The sequence below is a fragment of the Piliocolobus tephrosceles genome, chromosome 5 (assembly GCF_002776525.5).
Source record: "Piliocolobus tephrosceles isolate RC106 chromosome 5, ASM277652v3, whole genome shotgun sequence".
NCBI classification, from domain to species: Eukaryota; Metazoa; Chordata; class Mammalia; order Primates; family Cercopithecidae; genus Piliocolobus; species Piliocolobus tephrosceles.
In genome coordinates, this window is record NC_045438.1 from 140,164,258 (window position 1) to 140,181,480 (window position 17,223).

Below are 17,223 nucleotides of genomic sequence, written 5' to 3' on the forward strand. Positions count from 1 at the left end.
TGCAAAGGATAGTTAGGGGGGAAACACAAAAGATAAATTCAGCACGTTAATAGTGGCTGAGAAAATGATCCTTTCAGGGTTGGATGACACAGGCACACAGACAAACATTTTATACACAATTTCGTTAGGTTTAGCGATTTACTCAAAACCATCCACGGATCCTAAGATTTTTTTTTTTCCAGAGATTTCTGAAAGAAATGTTCTGATTATTCAAAGCTTCTCTACTCACAAATGCCAAAATGTGAGAAATCAACATGAGGACCAAAGCAGAAGGAAACAGAGAATGGAGAAGGGAACCAGGCAGCAATTCAACAAATATTCCTGGGGCATCTCTGCGCTACCAGAGGTATGGATGAACCCAGTGACTGCTTGAAGGGAATGTTCTGGTTACTCCACTCCAGTGATTCGCTAGGCGCTGATCAGCCGTCCAGATTTTGTTAGATTGCTGGGATCAGTTTTCCCACAGTTGTTTAGTCACGGCTCTGTGCTCCGTGACTAAACAACTGAGGCTCATTCTCGGTGGGTCTTGGTTTTCCAATCCGTAAAATGGAAACAATAGACTAATTCTTACATTTCTTTTTAAGTCTGATTTAGGATGAAAGGGAAAGGTGAAAGTGGCCCGAAATTAACGAGGAAAGGTGGGGGAGGAGCCTACAGATTCGCTGACGTGGTAGTCCTTAGGGATGCTCCTCTCTGTTTTGTTTCAGGTCGCTCCGGTGAGCAACGCGGGTCTGAGTGCCAGCGGTAGTTTATCATGGTGACAGGAAAACACAGACCAGCAGCCTCTACGCCAGCACTACTCACACTGTGAAACTCTTTTCACTGGGATGCCAGATAACTAGGTAATTCCGGAGAGTTGATTCTCCGTAGTTACCAGAGCACTTGCCTCTCCAGAATTACTGGTACCGTAGGTGTTTGCACAACCAGTGAGAAGACTGCACCACCTGGAATCCTAGAGCGGACCGGAAGTGAGCGTGGCTCACCGGGCCCGGCCGGAACCTAGGGGCACAGCTGCGGGTGTGTCCGCGGAACCGCCACCTGAGCCGTGGAGTGTTTACCTCGACCCACTAGTCCGGGTTCGACAGGGTCTGAGCTCCTCAGAGGTGGGAGCTGCGGCCGAGGGAAGGGTGCATATGCGCGGCGACAATCGGGCCTCTTCCCCAGGCAGCTTGTGAGCCCCTCTCCCTATCCGCCCTCGCCCAGGCTGCTCCGATCTTCGTTTCCTTGCCTAGGCTCATATACCCAGGCTTTATTTAGGGCCAAAGTATCCTTCATAACCTCAGTTTTCTGTCTCGCTAGTGTCTTGCCGCTCAATTTGTGACCCTGAAGCTTTAGTGAGTCGTTCTGTGCTCACTATTTCTGGTCTTTTCAAAGGATGGCTTCACTTTCAATGCAATTGCCCGAGTAACTGACCTGTATTGTCACGTAAACAAGTCCTTTTAAACTGAGTCTGTAGTTGTCCTGTGTTGAGTGTTTTCTTATATCAAAAATTTTCCTCACCAAGAAAAAAAGGAGCTCAAGTAAAATCACCCATTTGCCTAGACCCCATCTGGAGAGAGCCTTTCCCTGAGCTGTCTAAGTTCGGGATGGAAGCAGTCTCCAGGGTCTTCCCAGCCTGGGCTGGCCAGGCTCCAGAAGAACAAGGGGAGATTATCAAAGTAAAGGTTAAAGAAGAAGACCATACTTGGGATCAGGAATCAGGCCTACCTAGGAATTTGTCTTATACCAGGGAACTCTCTCGTCAGCGCTTCAGGCAGTTCTGCTATCAGGAGACACCTGGGCCCAGGGAGGCTCTGAGTCAACTGCGGGAACTTTGCCGTCAGTGGCTGAACCCAGAGATATATACCAAGGAGCAGATCCTGGAATTGTTGGTGCTGGAGCAGTTCCTGACCATCCTGCCTGAGGAGCTCCAGTCCTGGGTGCGGGAGCATAATCCTGAGAGTGGAGAAGAGGTGGTAACTTTGCTGGAAGATTTGGAGAGGGAGCTTGATGAACCTAGACAGCAGGTGAGAAATTGGAGGTGCCATCTTCTGTGGAGAATTTGGGTGCATGGATCCAGAATGGAGTAATGGGAGTAATTTCGCACTGGTGGTTCCAAACCCTGGTTTAGGGCATTATTTCTTATTTGATCACTGGTGTAGATGAATAGATTCATGCATATGAGATAACAGTCTTTGTGTGTGATACAAATAATTAAATGATTTAACCAGATGGAAAACCTTGATCTATTTTTTACCAGAAAATATATTTTATGTAGTGACTATGAGATTAAAGAAATATACAATAGTAATTTTTTTTTTAATTACTGTCTTTTGAAGCTATCTCGGCTTTGTCACTGATTAGCTGTGTACCCTTGGGCATATTACACCTTCTCTGGAACATTAATGTCTTCATCTGTACAATGAAAATACTAGTTGCATGATTTCCTTGGTTCTTTTCAGTATCTAGAGTTGTTGGTATGTAAAATGTTTTGAGCTCAAAATTATTTTTAGAAGAATTTTAAAAGCTTTTTGCTGTTACAATGGAGTTGTTTCTAAAGGACTACATTTGCCTTCTTTGACAGTAATTTTAGGACATTATGGATATTGCCAGACATTCTTATATTTTTTAGTGATAATGTTCATACATTTATCTGAACTGTTTCAGAATATGAACCCTTATGTATACAGTCTGATCTGTTAAAAACACATGTTTCTGGAATGCAAAATCTTTTGAAATGAGGTCAGTATGCCATAAGTGAGTCAGTATAAAGCTGAAATTGTGAGGGCTCATGTATGAGTTTTCCCAGCAAGTTGATGTTTGGGGCCACCAAGTGGGAGTAGCTGAATTCAGAGTATCTGATTTAGCTGAGCACAGCAAGTCCTGAGTACATACAATACTGTACATAATTCCCATTTGCTCCCCCATCCTTCCTTGGCTGTCTCGGAAGCACCTATTTACGTTGTTCCCTCCCATCTTTGTGTATTTTTTGCTAAACTTTTTTGTATTCCAGAAAAGGAGCAAGCAGAGGGTTTTGCAAGTGCCATAGAAGTGTGCTTGTGATACATTTTCTGCTAGTGAGTATAAAAGAAGAAAAACTTTAACAATCGAAGACAAGTTTGAAACTGTACAGTGTTTTGAAAGAAAAGAAACTGAGATTGGTCATGCAACTGGCATAAAGGAGTAAATGTATGTACAATTAGAGACAATGATGGGAAAAATAAAAGAAAATTATCTAGCTGAAACAACTGCCAGTGTTATGAAATCTATTGGAACAAGGCATAAGGAAATGGAGGAAATGGAGCATTTGTTAAGTGTGTAGATTGAATACCAAACAAGGAAGCAATCCAGTGCAGTGTTTCTCAGAGTTAAAGAGAATACCATCACAATGTATGGAGACATTAAGAAAAAAAAGATGAAAATCCCACAGAAGTGCCTTCATTTAGTGGAAGCAGTGGCTGGTTTAGTGGCTTCAGGAACTACTGTAGTTTCCACAGTATTAAACTGTGCAGATGAGGCTGTAAGTGCAGATGAAGAAGCTGCAAAGACATTTCCCCCAGCATTAAGAAATTAGATTGATGAAGAAGGCCATCCCCAGGCTCAGATTTTTAGTTTTTATGAAACCAGTTTCTGTTGGAAGCAGATGCCCTCAAGGGGATATGTGGAGAATTTGGGTACATGGATCTAGAATGGAGTAAGCAGGACTGGAAGTACTCTAGAAACACACTGTGGGGTTTAAGGCTACAAGGATCAGCAGATGGTGATGCTGGGTGCAAATGCCAGTGGAATTTTAAAGCTAAAGCCTGTGATTATCATTGTGCTGATCTATAAGCTTTAAAATGAATTGTAAAGACTAGCCTTGCTGCCTACTATATGTCTAGCAAGAGAGACTGGATAACAGGGCAGACATTTTCTGATCGTTTAGGTGAATTTTTGGAGATAAAAGAAACATTGCAAGAGAAAAAATTGTCTTTTAAAATTCTTATAAGTCTCAGTGATACACCAAGCCACCCTCAAGTAGTTACTGAGCTTTCTTCAAATATCACAGTTCTCATTTTACCTCCCAATACAACTTCTTTACTGCAGCCCCTTGATCAGTGTGTGATTGCAATCTTTAAAGCTTATTATTTAAAGCAAACATTCAAGATACTGATTGTCTATACAGGGGGTGACAGTCCCCTAACAGTTTTTGAATTATGTAAATGATTCAACATTAAACTTATGGTTGATATTGTAGACGCCTGGAATGATTTCACAAAAGCCTGTTTGCATGGGGTGTGATATACAATTCTATCTGATTTAATTTATGATTCCAAAGCCTTTGAGCCTTCAGAAGAGCTCTCCAAAACCAACCCAAGCTGTGTTGCTCTTGCAAAGGGGGCTGGATTTGAAGAAGATGCTAGTGAGGATAATGCGGAGTGCTGCAGTCTGACACACAGGATCTTTCTACAGAGGAGCTGCAAGTTAGTTGCTGAGGCACAAATGGAAGGTGTGGAGGAAGAACATGCAGTTCCGCAAGCTACAAGCTGCCTCCCAAGAGCTTTTCACTGCTCGGTTATCTTCTGTTTCAAGTATGATAGAGAAGCGGTTGGAGTGGATAAAAGATAATGACTACAATGCAGAACGCAGCATGATTTTACTTCATGACATAAAGTCCTATTTGGAGCCATATAAACAGCTTTGTTATGAAAGAAGGAAAGTGTTAAAACAGCAAACACTGGGCATCTTTTTATAAGCCAGTGTCAAAGAAGTAAAAACAAGATGATGGACCCGAACCCACATCATGTTTCCTGTAGTATAACTGTATCCAAGGGTGGAAGGATATAACATCAAATGTTCAAGCCTCTTCACTTCACTTTTGATGATGATTATATCTTTCCACCTTTGAATTTTTTTTTTTTTTTTTTTTTTTTTTGTTGTTTGTTTGTTTTGAGACAGAGTCTCACTCTCTCCCCCAGGCTGCAGTGCAGTGGCGTGATCTCGGCTCACTGCAAGCTCTGCCTCCGGGGCTCACGCAATTCTCCTGCCTCAGCCTCCCGAGTAGCTGGAACTACAGGCGCCCGCCACCACTCCTGGCTAATTTTTGTATTTTTAGTAGAGACGGGGTTTCACCGAGTTAGCCAGGATGGTCTCAATCTCCTGACCTCGTGATCCTCCCGCCTCGGCCTCCCAAAGTGCTGGGATTACAGGCATGAGCCACCGTGCCTGGCCCACCTTTGAATTTTTGATAATTATATCCTTCCACCCTTGCTTCGCCCTTTCCTCACACTTGTTTCTAATAAGATAACATCACCTTTCTAAGGTAAAATCCTATACTTAAAGTAAGATTTATTAACGTCTTATATTTTTACTAGCGTTGTTATAGTGTTTGTTTTATTTTATTGTATTTTTATTTTTTGAGACGGAATCTCACTGTCACCAGGCAGGAGTGCAGTGGCACGATCTCGGCTCACTGCAACCTCTGCCTCCCTGGTTCAAGGGATTTTCCTGCCTCAGCCTCCTAAGTAGCTGGGATTTGCAGGCATGCGCTACCACGCCCAGCTAATTTTTGTATTTTTAGTAGAGACGTGGCTTCACCGTGTTGGCCAGGATGATCTCGATCTGTTGACCTCGTGATCCGCCAACCTCGGCCTCCCAAAGTGCTGGGATTACAGGCGTGAGCCACCACGCGCCAGCCAGGAGTTGTTATAGTTTTATAGTGCTCTGGTGACAAAGTTGTGTAGGTGTTAAAATAGTCCACCGTTTAACCGTATTTTCCCCATAAATCCTGTCACTTTTCTGCAGTTTTGCAGAAAGCATGTTTTTTAATACATTCATCTATTACATTGCAGCACAAATGCCTATATAAGCAATTTCTCAAGTCTAGTCAGCACACCCTTTTCCTTTTGCTTTAAATAACAAATACAGGGTTCCCCCCCCCCCCCCCCCCCCCCCGCCTTAAGATATGCCTGTTACTTTAGAATAGGGGTATCCAATCTTTTGACTTCCCTGGGCCACATTGGAAGAATAATTGTCTTGGGCCACACTAAAATACACTAACACTAATGATAACTGATCAGCTAAAAAAAAAAAAAAAAAAAATCACAAAACAATCTTACAGTGTTTTAAGAAAGTTTACAAAATTGTGTTGGGCCACATTCAGAACTGTCCTGGGCTGCATGTGGCCCGCAGGCTGCGGGGTGGACAAGCTTGCTTTAAAATTTCCCCTTCTAGCTTTTTTGAAAACTGTAGCTTCTGGTAGGACTTGGGTATTGTTCAGGTTATATGCTGATCATATTTGATAGTTTTTTTTTTTAATGTGGTCAGAGTTATAAGTATCTCTTAGTCTTGTTGAAGATCAAGTTTGTATAAATGTTTCTCATTTTTCTTGTTTTTGTGTGATTTCCCCCACAGGGGAAATACCACTGTGGCAGACATGTTTAGCTGCCAATCCAGTGTCTGTTCTACCCTTCTTTCTTCCCGACAAGATGTTGGTTTTATTCATACTGGCAGTGTATCTAATTAAATTCTTTTCCAGGCTTCCTTGTTCTAGAGTTAATTGTGCAACAGAATTCTGGCCAGGGAGAAATAAGCATATTTCGGGGAGGAGGTTCCTGGGGAAGCTTTTATTTTCCTAATAAAATAGGGGAGATGAGTTTAGTTTCACCTTTTCCCACTTCCAGTCTTGAACACTTATGTGATATCTGGCCATCTTGTGACCATTAAGTGATGGTAAACATGAGGCCAAATGCTAGTGTTAAAAGTGACAGAGCAGAAATATGAAGACAGCTAGGGTCCCTAACAAAACTGTTAGATAAATGAGTTGGTGCCAGCAACTACCTTCTTCTAGACTTCTTGTTATGTAACAAAAATAAACCCCTATTTGTTTGTGCCACTATAAGTTAGGTGTTCTAACTTATTGGAAATATGTGCATTTCTAATGAACACAGCAATATTTACCATATTACAACCAAAAGTTTCTATCTAACATTTTTATTTATTTATTTATTTGAGATGGAATCTCACTCTGTCACCCAGGCTGGAGTGCAGTGGCACGATCTTGGCTCACTGCAACCTCCACCTCCCAGACTCAAGCGATCCACCCTACTCAGCCTCCTGAGTAGCTGGGACCACAGATATGTGCTACCATGCCCGGCTAATTTTTTGTATTTTTGGCAGTGATGAGGTTTCACTATGTTGCCCAGGCTGGTCTCGAACTCCAGAGCTCAAGCAATCCTCCCACCTCGGCCTCCCAAAGTGCTGAGATTACAGGTGTCAGCTACTGCGCTCAACCTCTTTCCAGCATTAAAAAAAAAATCAAACCCAGGAATTGAATAGTGAAAGACTAATGACTGTTGTTTGAAGTAACTTCAGTTTTGTAATTTATTACCACCCCTCAGGGTAACTTCAAACTTCTGTGATAGAGACAGGTGGAGTTCCTCCCAGTTCTAAGACCAGGCCCACCCATTTTGGTCCAGTGCAGCTGGTGGAAAAGTAGAGGAATCAAGAGGCTAGATTTGTGTTTGTGCTTAGAGTGTGTGGGGGGTGGGGGAGAGTCAGTGAAGAATTCAACACAATGAACCATATCCATATTTTGTTTCTTAGTTGCTCCAAAAGCTGGGATTGTGTATACCAACATTACAGAACTGATACATTGTTTAATTATAAACAGCAGGTGGCCTTCTTTCACAGATTCTGTTTCTGGCAGTTATGCAAAGATTTAGGCAAATTGAAATGCATGCTATTTTATTAGACAAAGCAATTTACATAAGATACCTTATTAAGCTCAGAGAAGGGAAAAATATACCAAAGGGCTGGCTTAACCATTTTATGAATTTTGAGAAAATTGATTTTTTGAAATGTGCTTTGCACAGTTTAAGAATTTTATTTTATTTTTTGAGGTGGAGTCTCGCTCTGTCATGAGTGGCACGATCTTGACTCACTGCAACCTCTGCTCCTGAGTTCAAGTGATCCTCCTGCCTCAGCCTCCTGAGTAGCTGGGACTACAGGCATGCACCACCACACCTGGCTAATTTTTGTCTCTTTAGTAGAGATGGGGTTTCACTATGTTGGTTAAGCTGGTCCTGAACTTCTGACCTCAGGTGATCCACCCACCTCGGCCTCCTTTTATGAGTCCCAAAATGCTGGGATTATAGGCGTGAGCTACCGTGCCCAGCGAAAATGAATTTATAATGTGGTGTCCAAGTTGGAGGAAAGGAGCGTGACACAGAATCTTAAATCCCAACATGATATTCTAATAATATGTAGGCTTTCATCTCCTCCTATGTCTTTGGATATTCCCTTTTAGAATATTCTGGTTTATGTGCAATTTTGGGATTCACTATCCATGGACATTTTCCAACTGGATGTAGTAGAGTAAGTGTAACCATTAACAACTTTGTAATCCTTTAACCATTTGAACATTTTCTTAGGCCTGGTGAATCTGCATTATTATTAGTAGAGACAGGGTTTTGCCATGTTGGCCATACTGGTCTCAAAACTCCTGACCTCAGGTGATCCATCTGTCTTGGCCTCCAAAAGTGCTGGAATTACAGGCGTGAGCCACTGCGCCCGGCCCAATATTTACTTTTAATTAACCACACTGAAACTCATTTACAATTTTTTTTAGTCATCACAGTTTAGAAGATATGTCTTTAACGTGCTTTCATTGTTATTCCCAGAAACAGAAACCAAAGGGATGCATTTTAACTCTTGTCCTATTAAGACATCAGTTTCTGTTGTATGGCTCTGGCTTTATTAGTCCCAGCATTTTTCATTTCTCTTCATATTTTATCTTTTACTTAAGAATTCAGTAAAGACTGATGTTTTTTCTTCTTACATTCTATTTTAATGGAAAAATACAAGTTTAGCTATGACAAACTACAATTATTTATGTTGTTTACCAAATGCATCTGTTTGTCCACAGGTCTCACAGGGCACATATGGTCAGGAAGCTTCTATAGAAGAAATGGCCCCTCTGGATTCTGCAAAGGAGTCTTTAGGCACCCAGCTTCAGTCTATGGAAGATAGAATGGAATGTGAATCTCCAGAGCCACACCCACTTCAAGATAATGGTGAGAATAATTTAGTTCTAAGAAAGAGGGTGAGACTTGGGAGAGTGAAGGGTCTAGTATTGAAAGTTACCAAACCTCATTCCATTTCAGCTTCTACTGAATGTATTAATAGTTGAAGGAAAAGTCAACCCACATAGTGTAGTGTTATTAAGGGAGTTGAATTAAAGCAGTCAGGTAATAATGTCAAAAATACTTGAACCCAAGATTTTTCATGGATACTTTGTAATGAAGTTGGTAAGTACCTGTGGATAAATCAGATACCTCTGTATGTAAATACTGAGCACTTGGCAGTGTAGTCTTGGGTCCCATTGCTGTAGCCTCTGACCATGATTTTTGTCACGTAATGACTGTGTATACATTGGAAATACTATTTGGAAATTCTACGTTAGAATATGGAATTTCTGAAGTCTATGTTTATTAGTGTTCTAAGGTCTGCTATTGGTATAATGTGTAGTAGAGGCGGAGTCTGGCCTGGTTCTGGAACAGCTATCTTTTCTGTTTAAAAAGGGTTAGGTAAAATGGATACAATGTTTTTCTCCTCTTACAGTCCTAACAATTTTATTAGACATTAATATTGATTCAAAAACTTACGGGGCTCATATTTTCCTGGTTCTCTTGACATTGCCCTGTATTTCTTCTTCTAATTCATTCTTGTTTATTTTCCTTCTATGCTTCTAGTTCTATAGCATGGCACAAAATGGATCAGCATGGAAATAAATGCTGTCCATACGATGGTCTTTTTCAGTCACATTTTGAGATAGCACTTACCATTATTGTTATTTTATTATAAAATTAATCAACAATTTTCTATTGAACACTCGATGTAGTAACGTGTTAGATAATGTGAAAGATACTAGAGAAATAAGTGATCTCTGTTTCTTTAGAAACTTAGTCTTTTTGCATCTACCTATAAAACAGTTAAAGAAGAAAGTGCTATAGGGCTAACTTGTGTTATAAATAGATTATGATTTTCAGGAAAGGAAAACTCACTGTGAGCTTCAATTTAATGATTAAAGAAGCCTTACTGGAACAATTGAGAGTTAAATGAGGCCAAACCACACAGTAACATATCATTAATTTTAACCTAGTTTTAGAAAATATAAACATTTTAGATGATTTAAATTTACTAGTTCATTACTGCTACAGAACCAAACTATGGTTCACTTGCCTGGCACAGGAAAGCCAAACATCCACATCAGTAGGAGAAAGGAAGGCATTTATTTGCAGAGTGTCAAGCAAGGAGAATTGGGCCCCTCAAAATTAAGACCCAGTCTCCCCGATGGTTTGCAAGTAAGGGTTTTTTAAAAGAAGGGAGTCAGAGGTTACAAGCAAAGTCATAAATCAGTATGTGGACACTGTACATTTGTTTGACCTAAAAAGGTAGGACGGACATCTCAAGGGGCTTACAGGTCATAGATAGATTCAAAGATTTTCTGATTTGCAATTGGTTAAGGAGGCAAAGCTTTGTCTAAAAATCTGGGATCAGCAGAAAAGAAGGTTAGCTCTGGCTTGTGGGTATGACTTCTTCCAGGCCCCACAGGAAGAACTTTAGAACGAAGCAGCGGTTGGAGTTCAGTCCTCAGTTCCCCCTTATCTGAGGTCTTCAGACCAGTGGATCCATTTGGTGGAGGTATGGGTTTCTGAAAAACAACTTAGGGATATATGTTAAGATGTTATCTTTAGTTAATATAGGGAACATCTCATGACTTTTTGCATGTTGTTTTAAGGTATTACCTTCTTGTTTCTCAAGTTGCTCGTTTACTTCTTAGAGATAGTTAGATGCGTGGAATTTCCCTTGAAGGAACTCAAGATTTTCTGTTATTACCATGCTTGGGGTTAGGGGTGGCTGTCAGGCCCCTAAGAGGAGTCCCTGTTCTGTCTCACTATTTGGTATGCAAATTGATAGTATAAATAATGTTGACTTGAATGAAAATATTTTTCCAAGAAACTATAAAACTATCTAGAGATGTTATGCTAATTCTAAAGTATTCTTTTTTATTTTTTCCAAAATAGTTTTTTTCTTAACACTTAGCCAAATTTGAAGTATTCTTAGTGTTTGTTATTATGAGTATTCTAGAAATTTCTTTTAATAACCTTTATTAAGTCAAAAATTTTTCAGTAATTTAGACTCATCCACTATTCTTATTAAAATTAGTAATGAAGCTATTTGTATTGAGTTTGTACTTAATAGCCCTGAAAGGGAGCTGATATGAATATATCAGGTTGGAACTTACTCCTCAAATGTTGATGTAATAGCTAACCTGCCTGAATAAAAGAGAAAGTGTGTAGTGTGAAGATTTTTTTTTAAATCTATTATTGGCTTGCTGAGGTTCCTCCAAAAAAAAAAAAAAAAGTCTTTGCCTAGTAAACAAATAAATGCAAATTTGCATCCTATTTTACGTAAAACAATGCTTCAATCATGAAAACTGCTCTGGAAAGTCACGACCTGGCTTTCTACTCTTTATTGTGTGAAACTTTTTATTACTAGCTGGAGTTCGTCATTTATGCTCTTCCTTCCACCAAGGTTGGATTCCTTAAATCAAAATGGTATCCCCCTAGCCTGGTGCAGTAACTCGTGCCTGTAATCACAGCACTTTGGGAGGCTGAGGGTGGCAGGCAGATTGCTTGAGACCAGGAGTTCACGACCAGTCTGGCCAACATGGTGAAACTCCATCTCTACTAAAAATAAAAACATTAGTCAAATGTTGTGGTGTGCCTGTAATCCCAGCTACTTGGGAGGCTTAGACAGGAGAATTGCGTGAATCTGGGAAGCAGTGAGTGAGCTGAGATTGTGCCACTGCACTCTAGCCTGGGCAACAGAGTGAGACTCTGTCTCAAAAAAGAAAGAAAATGGTATCCCCTTTTGTGTGCCCATAATCCCTACTTCTACCTCAAGCACTACTGGCTCCTTTGACAATATATGTATTTTAAATTATATTTCTGAATATTCTAATTGATTTTTTTCCTTTGTTTTTAGGGTCATTTTTGTGGTTTTCCATGATGTCTCAAAGCATGGGTGATGATAACCTCAGTAGCTTAGATACTAATGAAGCAGAAATTGAACCAGAAAACATGAGAGAAAAGTTCTTCAGAAGCTTAGCAATGTTACTGGAAAACAAAAGTAATAATACTAAGATATTTTCTAAAGCAAAGTACTGTCAGTTGATAAAGGAAGTAAAAGAAGCTAAAGCTAAGGCGAAAAAGGAATCAGTTGACTACCGTCGCTTGGCTAGATTTGATGTTATCCTTGTACAAGGAAATGAGAAGCTAATTGAGGCTGTAAATGGGGAAACAGATAAAATACGGTATTACTTACATAGTGAGGACTTATTCGACATTCTGCATAATACACATCTCAGCATTGGACATGGTGGACGTACTCGCATGGAGAAAGAGTTACAAGCGAAATACAAGAACATCACAAAAGAAGTTATAATGCTATATCTGACCCTCTGTAAACCATGCCAACAGAAAAATTCAAAACTCAAGAAGGTTCTAACATCAAAACCAATTAAGGAAGTTAGTTCAAGATGCCAAGTAGATCTTATAGACATGCAGTTGAATCCTGATGGGGAGTATAAATTTATTATGCATTATCAGGATCTCCGTACAAAGTTAAGTTTTTTGCGGTCATTAAAGTCTAAAAGACCTACGGAAGTTGCACATGCTCTTTTAGATATATTTACAATTATTGGAGCACCCAGTGTCCTACAATCTGACAATGGGAGGGAATTTTCAAGCCAGGTTGTCAGTGAACTCAGTAATATTTGGCCAGAATTGAAAATTGTCCATGGGAAGTCTCAGACCTGCCAAAGCCAGAGTTCTGCAGAACAAACTGAGGATATCCGAAAGAGGATTTTCTCCTGGATGCAAACTAACAACTCATCACACTGGGCTGAATTTTTGTGGTTCATTCAGATGACCCAAAATCAACCCTATCACAGAAGCATGCAACAGACTCCATGTGAAAGTGCATTTAGCTCTGAAGCTAAACTGGGCTTGTCCCATTCTCAGTTAACTGAAGAACTTGTTGCCAGCTTGCATACAGAAAATGAATTAGATCAGGCTAACAAAGAGTTAGAAAATACTTTAAGAGCCCAGTATGAAGAAAACATTGAGACTGGAACAGATAGTAGTGATATTGAAGAGAATCTTTCTGTCACTCCTAAGATGGCCGAAAAAAGCCCCCCTGAGAGGAGACTAAGATTTTTATCCTGTGTAGTCTGTGAAAAAGAATGCACAGGTGTTACTAGTTGTATATCATGTGATGGAAATATCCATGCAATTTGTGGAGTGCCCTCTCAACATGAGACTGAGGGCTGTGGTCGGCAAATAACTTGTAGCCTTTGCTATGAAACCAGTACAATGAAAAGGAAACGTGATGAGATTCAAAGAAGTTTGCCTGTTCAACCTTCCAAAATGCTAAAGCCATCAGGGACACCATTCTCACCAGACAAAGTAGGAGATTGGGTAAGATTGCGTATCTGCCATAGATGAAAGCAGGGGAAGAATCTCATTACACTTTACTGTGAATAAGTGTTGTGTGACAAGGTATATGAAAGCACATTTTTATTACCTTGGATATATTTCCCCCAAAGAAGGCCTAATTACTTTTAATACTTCTCTTTTTTCCCAAGTTGGAAGTTGTAAAGTTGTAACCTTGAATGCTGTCTTTTTTATTATTCTGGGGGTGATGAACAGTATCTCTTTTACTCCTTTTTTGATGTCACGCATTTCTTGGGAGAATGAGAAAGCTAAGATTGAGGGAATAAATAGTGTGTATGCTAGTATGTTTCTACAGAGAATGAATTTGGTAACATGAATTTAATGTTTCTCTGTTTCAATCTTGAGTTTGGGTTGGGGGTAAGCTAAGAAAAGACATTTCAAATCAAGTGAAGAAGTATTTGTAGGGGTAGGGGATGATAAATTTGCTTGGAAGATAAGGGTTTGTGTTGGGAAAGACTTCAGTTTGGGAATTTAAATGGAGAGTATGAAATAGAACCAAAAAAATTTGAAATCAGTAGGCTTTATGAGGTAGGGTTAATGTTTTGAAATATGGAGATTACTCATGACTTAAAGTAGTGGTACACAAAGTGTGATCAGTAGACCAGTACTGGTATAAAAACTCCAGTCTGTAAGGAAATAAGTATAAAACTTGAGCATAAGTATTTAGAAACATAGCAATTGACATTACTGCAACATTCAAGCAAATGATTAATGGACTTATCTTACCGAATAGAATATAGACCAATTTAGGTATTGTTAAACTCTCAAGGTGAGTCACAAGTGGTGGCAGTTACACACTAGTCAAACTCAGTAGGTCCCCATTACAACCTGCGATACTTTACGCTTAGTTTATCAGCCATAACCCAAAGATGTATAAAACGGAGAAAATATAGGCATTTATTTATTTTTATAACTTAACTTTAAAATAATTTTTTATTTTAATCAAGTCTAGTTTTTAACTTGTGGTTTAACATTGTTAGCTAAAGGCGGAAAGTAAAATTCATATTATTTACTTTTATTCCTAATTTCAGGTGGCGAAACAAGCTTCACTGGACTTTTTTGTCAAGAAAAGACATGCCTTTTCTGAACACAGTAGTAGTAATAAAAGAAATGTTAACAATAGAAGTTATCCTGAAGAAGGGAGAACCAAGAGAGTTCATGCTAGTTTCACTCGGAAATATGATCCTTCATATATTGAGTTTGGTTTTGTAGCTGTAATTGATGGTGAAGTACTAAAACCGCAGTGTATTATTTGTGGAGATGTACTGGCTAATGAAGCAATGAAACCATCAAAGCTTAAGCGACATTTATATTCAAAACATAAAGAAATAAGTTCACAACCAAAAGAATTCTTTGAAAGAAAGAGTAGTGAATTGAAAAGCCAACCAAAGCAGGTGTTCAACGTTTCTCATATAAACATTAGTGCTTTGCGGGCTTCCTATAAAGTAGCACTTCCGGTTGCTAAGTCTAAAACACCATACACAATTGCTGAGACACTAGTGAAAGACTGCATCAAAGAAGTGTGCTTGGAAATGTTGGGTGAATCTGCAGCAAAGAAGGTAGCTCAGGTACCACTTTCCAATGACACCATAGCTCGACGTATTCAGGAACTGGCTAATGATATGGAAGATCAACTTATAGAACAAATAAAACTAGCAAAGTATTTTTCATTGCAACTTGATGAATGCAGAGATATTGCTAACATGATAATTCTTTTAGTCTATGTGAGGTTTGAACATGATGATGATATAAAGGAAGAGTTCTTTTTTTCAGCCTCTTTGCCTACAAACACAACTAGCTCAGAACTATATGAAGCTGTAAAGAATTATATTGTTAACAGATGTGGTTTGGAATTTAAATTTTGTGTAGGAGTATGTTCCGATGGTGCAGCTTCAATGACAGGAAAACATTCTGAAGTGGTAACCCAGATTAAGGAACTCGCACCAGAATGTAAAACAACACATTGCTTCATTCATCGAGAAAGTCTTGCTATGAAAAAAATATCAGCTGAACTGAATAGTGTACTTAATGATATAGTAAAAATTGTGAATTACATAAAATCTAATGCATTGAATTCAAGATTATTTTCTTTATTATGTGATAATATGGAAGCTGATCATAAGCAACTGTTACTGCATGCTGAGATACGGTGGTTATCACGGGGAAAAGTTCTGTCAAGAATGTTTGAAATACGAAATGAACTCTTAGTGTTTCTGCAAGGCAAGAAACCCATTTGGTCCCAACTTTTTAAAGATGTGAATTGGACAGCCAGACTTGCTTATTTGTCTGATATCTTCAGTATTTTTAATGATCTTAATGCTTCTATGCAAGGGAAGAATGCAACTTATTTTTCAATGGCAGATAAAGTTGAAGGACAAAAACAAAAGTTAGAAGCTTGGAAAAACAGAATTTCTACAGATTGTTATGACATGTTTCATAATTTAACAACAATTATCAATGAAGTAGGTAATGATCTTGATATTGCACATCTGCGAACGGTTATCAGTGAACATCTTACAAATTTGTTAGAATGTTTTGAATTTTATTTTCCATCAAAAGAAGATCCACGCATAGGAAATTTGTGGATCCAAAATCCATTTCTTTCATCAAAAGATAACTTAAATTTAACTGTAACTCTACAGGATAAGTTGTTGAAGCTGGCTACTGATGAAGGATTGAAAATCAGTTTTGAAAATACAGCATCACTTCCTTCATTTTGGATAAAAGCTAAAAATGAATATCCTGAGCTTGCCGAGATTGCTTTAAAATCGCTTCTTCTTTTTCCCTCAACGTACCTCTGTGAGACCGGATTCTCTACTTTAAGTGTTATTAAAACAAAACATAGAAACAGTTTAAATATACATTATCCCCTGAGGGTAGCATTGTCATCAATCCAACCTAGATTAGACAAATTAACAAGCAAGAAGCAAGCTCACTTATCACATTAAAAGCTTTAAATATTGGTATGTAAGGTATTTGTTCAAAGTATGCATATAAGCATTGAGTGTGAGGAATTTGCTATTTCACTTTAAACTTTCTGCCTGGTTACAGTTATGGAAGTATGAAGTTATGAGTGAAACAGCAATTTTCTATATAAATTGCCTATATGTATATTTTCAATTAAGACTGGACAGTTTTTATAATTCTTTTATTGTTCCTGTTGTATTTGTCATATTTATTAAAATATAATTTTAGATCTGTTGATTCTAATATTAAAACATTTGATCATATATCTTGTGTCTTCTTATTGTATTTCATTAGCATGTTAAGATTATAGGAAAATTTCAGGATGGGGGATGGTTTCTTTGAAATAGACTAGGTCAGTGAAGGGAAGTGAATTCAAGGGGGTAGGCTTAGAATTCAAATGCAGGGGACAGGTCAGTAGGATATGAAGTTTGTTAAGCTGATCCAGAGTGGTTAGGTTGGATGTTGATGTTAAGTTTGTTTTGTAGATGCATGTTTAGACAAAGTGTGTGAGTGGGATGGAAGGAAACACTTATTTTGTAATGGTGTTATGACCTTGGATTCATATTGATACATTCTGATTTCTTTTTTTTTTTTCTCTCTCTTTTGAGACAGGGTCTTGCTCTGTCACCCAGGCTGGAGTGCACTGGTGCAATCTCTGCTGACTGCAACCTCCACCTCCCGGGTTCAAGTGACTCTCTTGCCTCAGTCTTCCTAGTAG

The 17,223-nt window shown here is 38.9% G+C and overlaps 1 protein-coding gene across 1 annotated transcript; it reads left to right on the forward strand.

The window, feature by feature from the left end:
- Window positions 1-970: 970 nt before the first annotated feature.
- ZBED9 (zinc finger BED-type containing 9) lies at window positions 971-16,765 on the forward strand. Its single transcript, XM_023191624.2, has 4 exons — window positions 971-2,006; window positions 8,885-9,032; window positions 12,010-13,502; window positions 14,570-16,765. The coding sequence occupies exons 1-4, from the start codon at window positions 1,587-1,589 to the stop codon at window positions 16,484-16,486; spliced, it is 3,978 nt and encodes a 1,325-aa protein (XP_023047392.2). The 5' UTR covers window positions 971-1,586; the 3' UTR covers window positions 16,487-16,765.
- The last annotated feature ends 458 nt before the right edge of the window (window positions 16,766-17,223 follow it).

Excerpts from the sequence above, each read along its gene's own strand:
- ZBED9 (XM_023191624.2), top strand. The coding sequence starts at position 1,587 with ATGGAAGCAGTCTCCAGGGTCTTCCCAGCCTGGGCTGGCCAGGCTCCA. Across the intron at positions 9,033-12,009 it reads ACACCCACTTCAAGATAATG|GGTCATTTTTGTGGTTTTCC; the intron begins GTGAGAATAATT and ends CTTTGTTTTTAG. Across the intron at positions 13,503-14,569 it reads CAGACAAAGTAGGAGATTGG|GTGGCGAAACAAGCTTCACT; the intron begins GTAAGATTGCGT and ends TCCTAATTTCAG.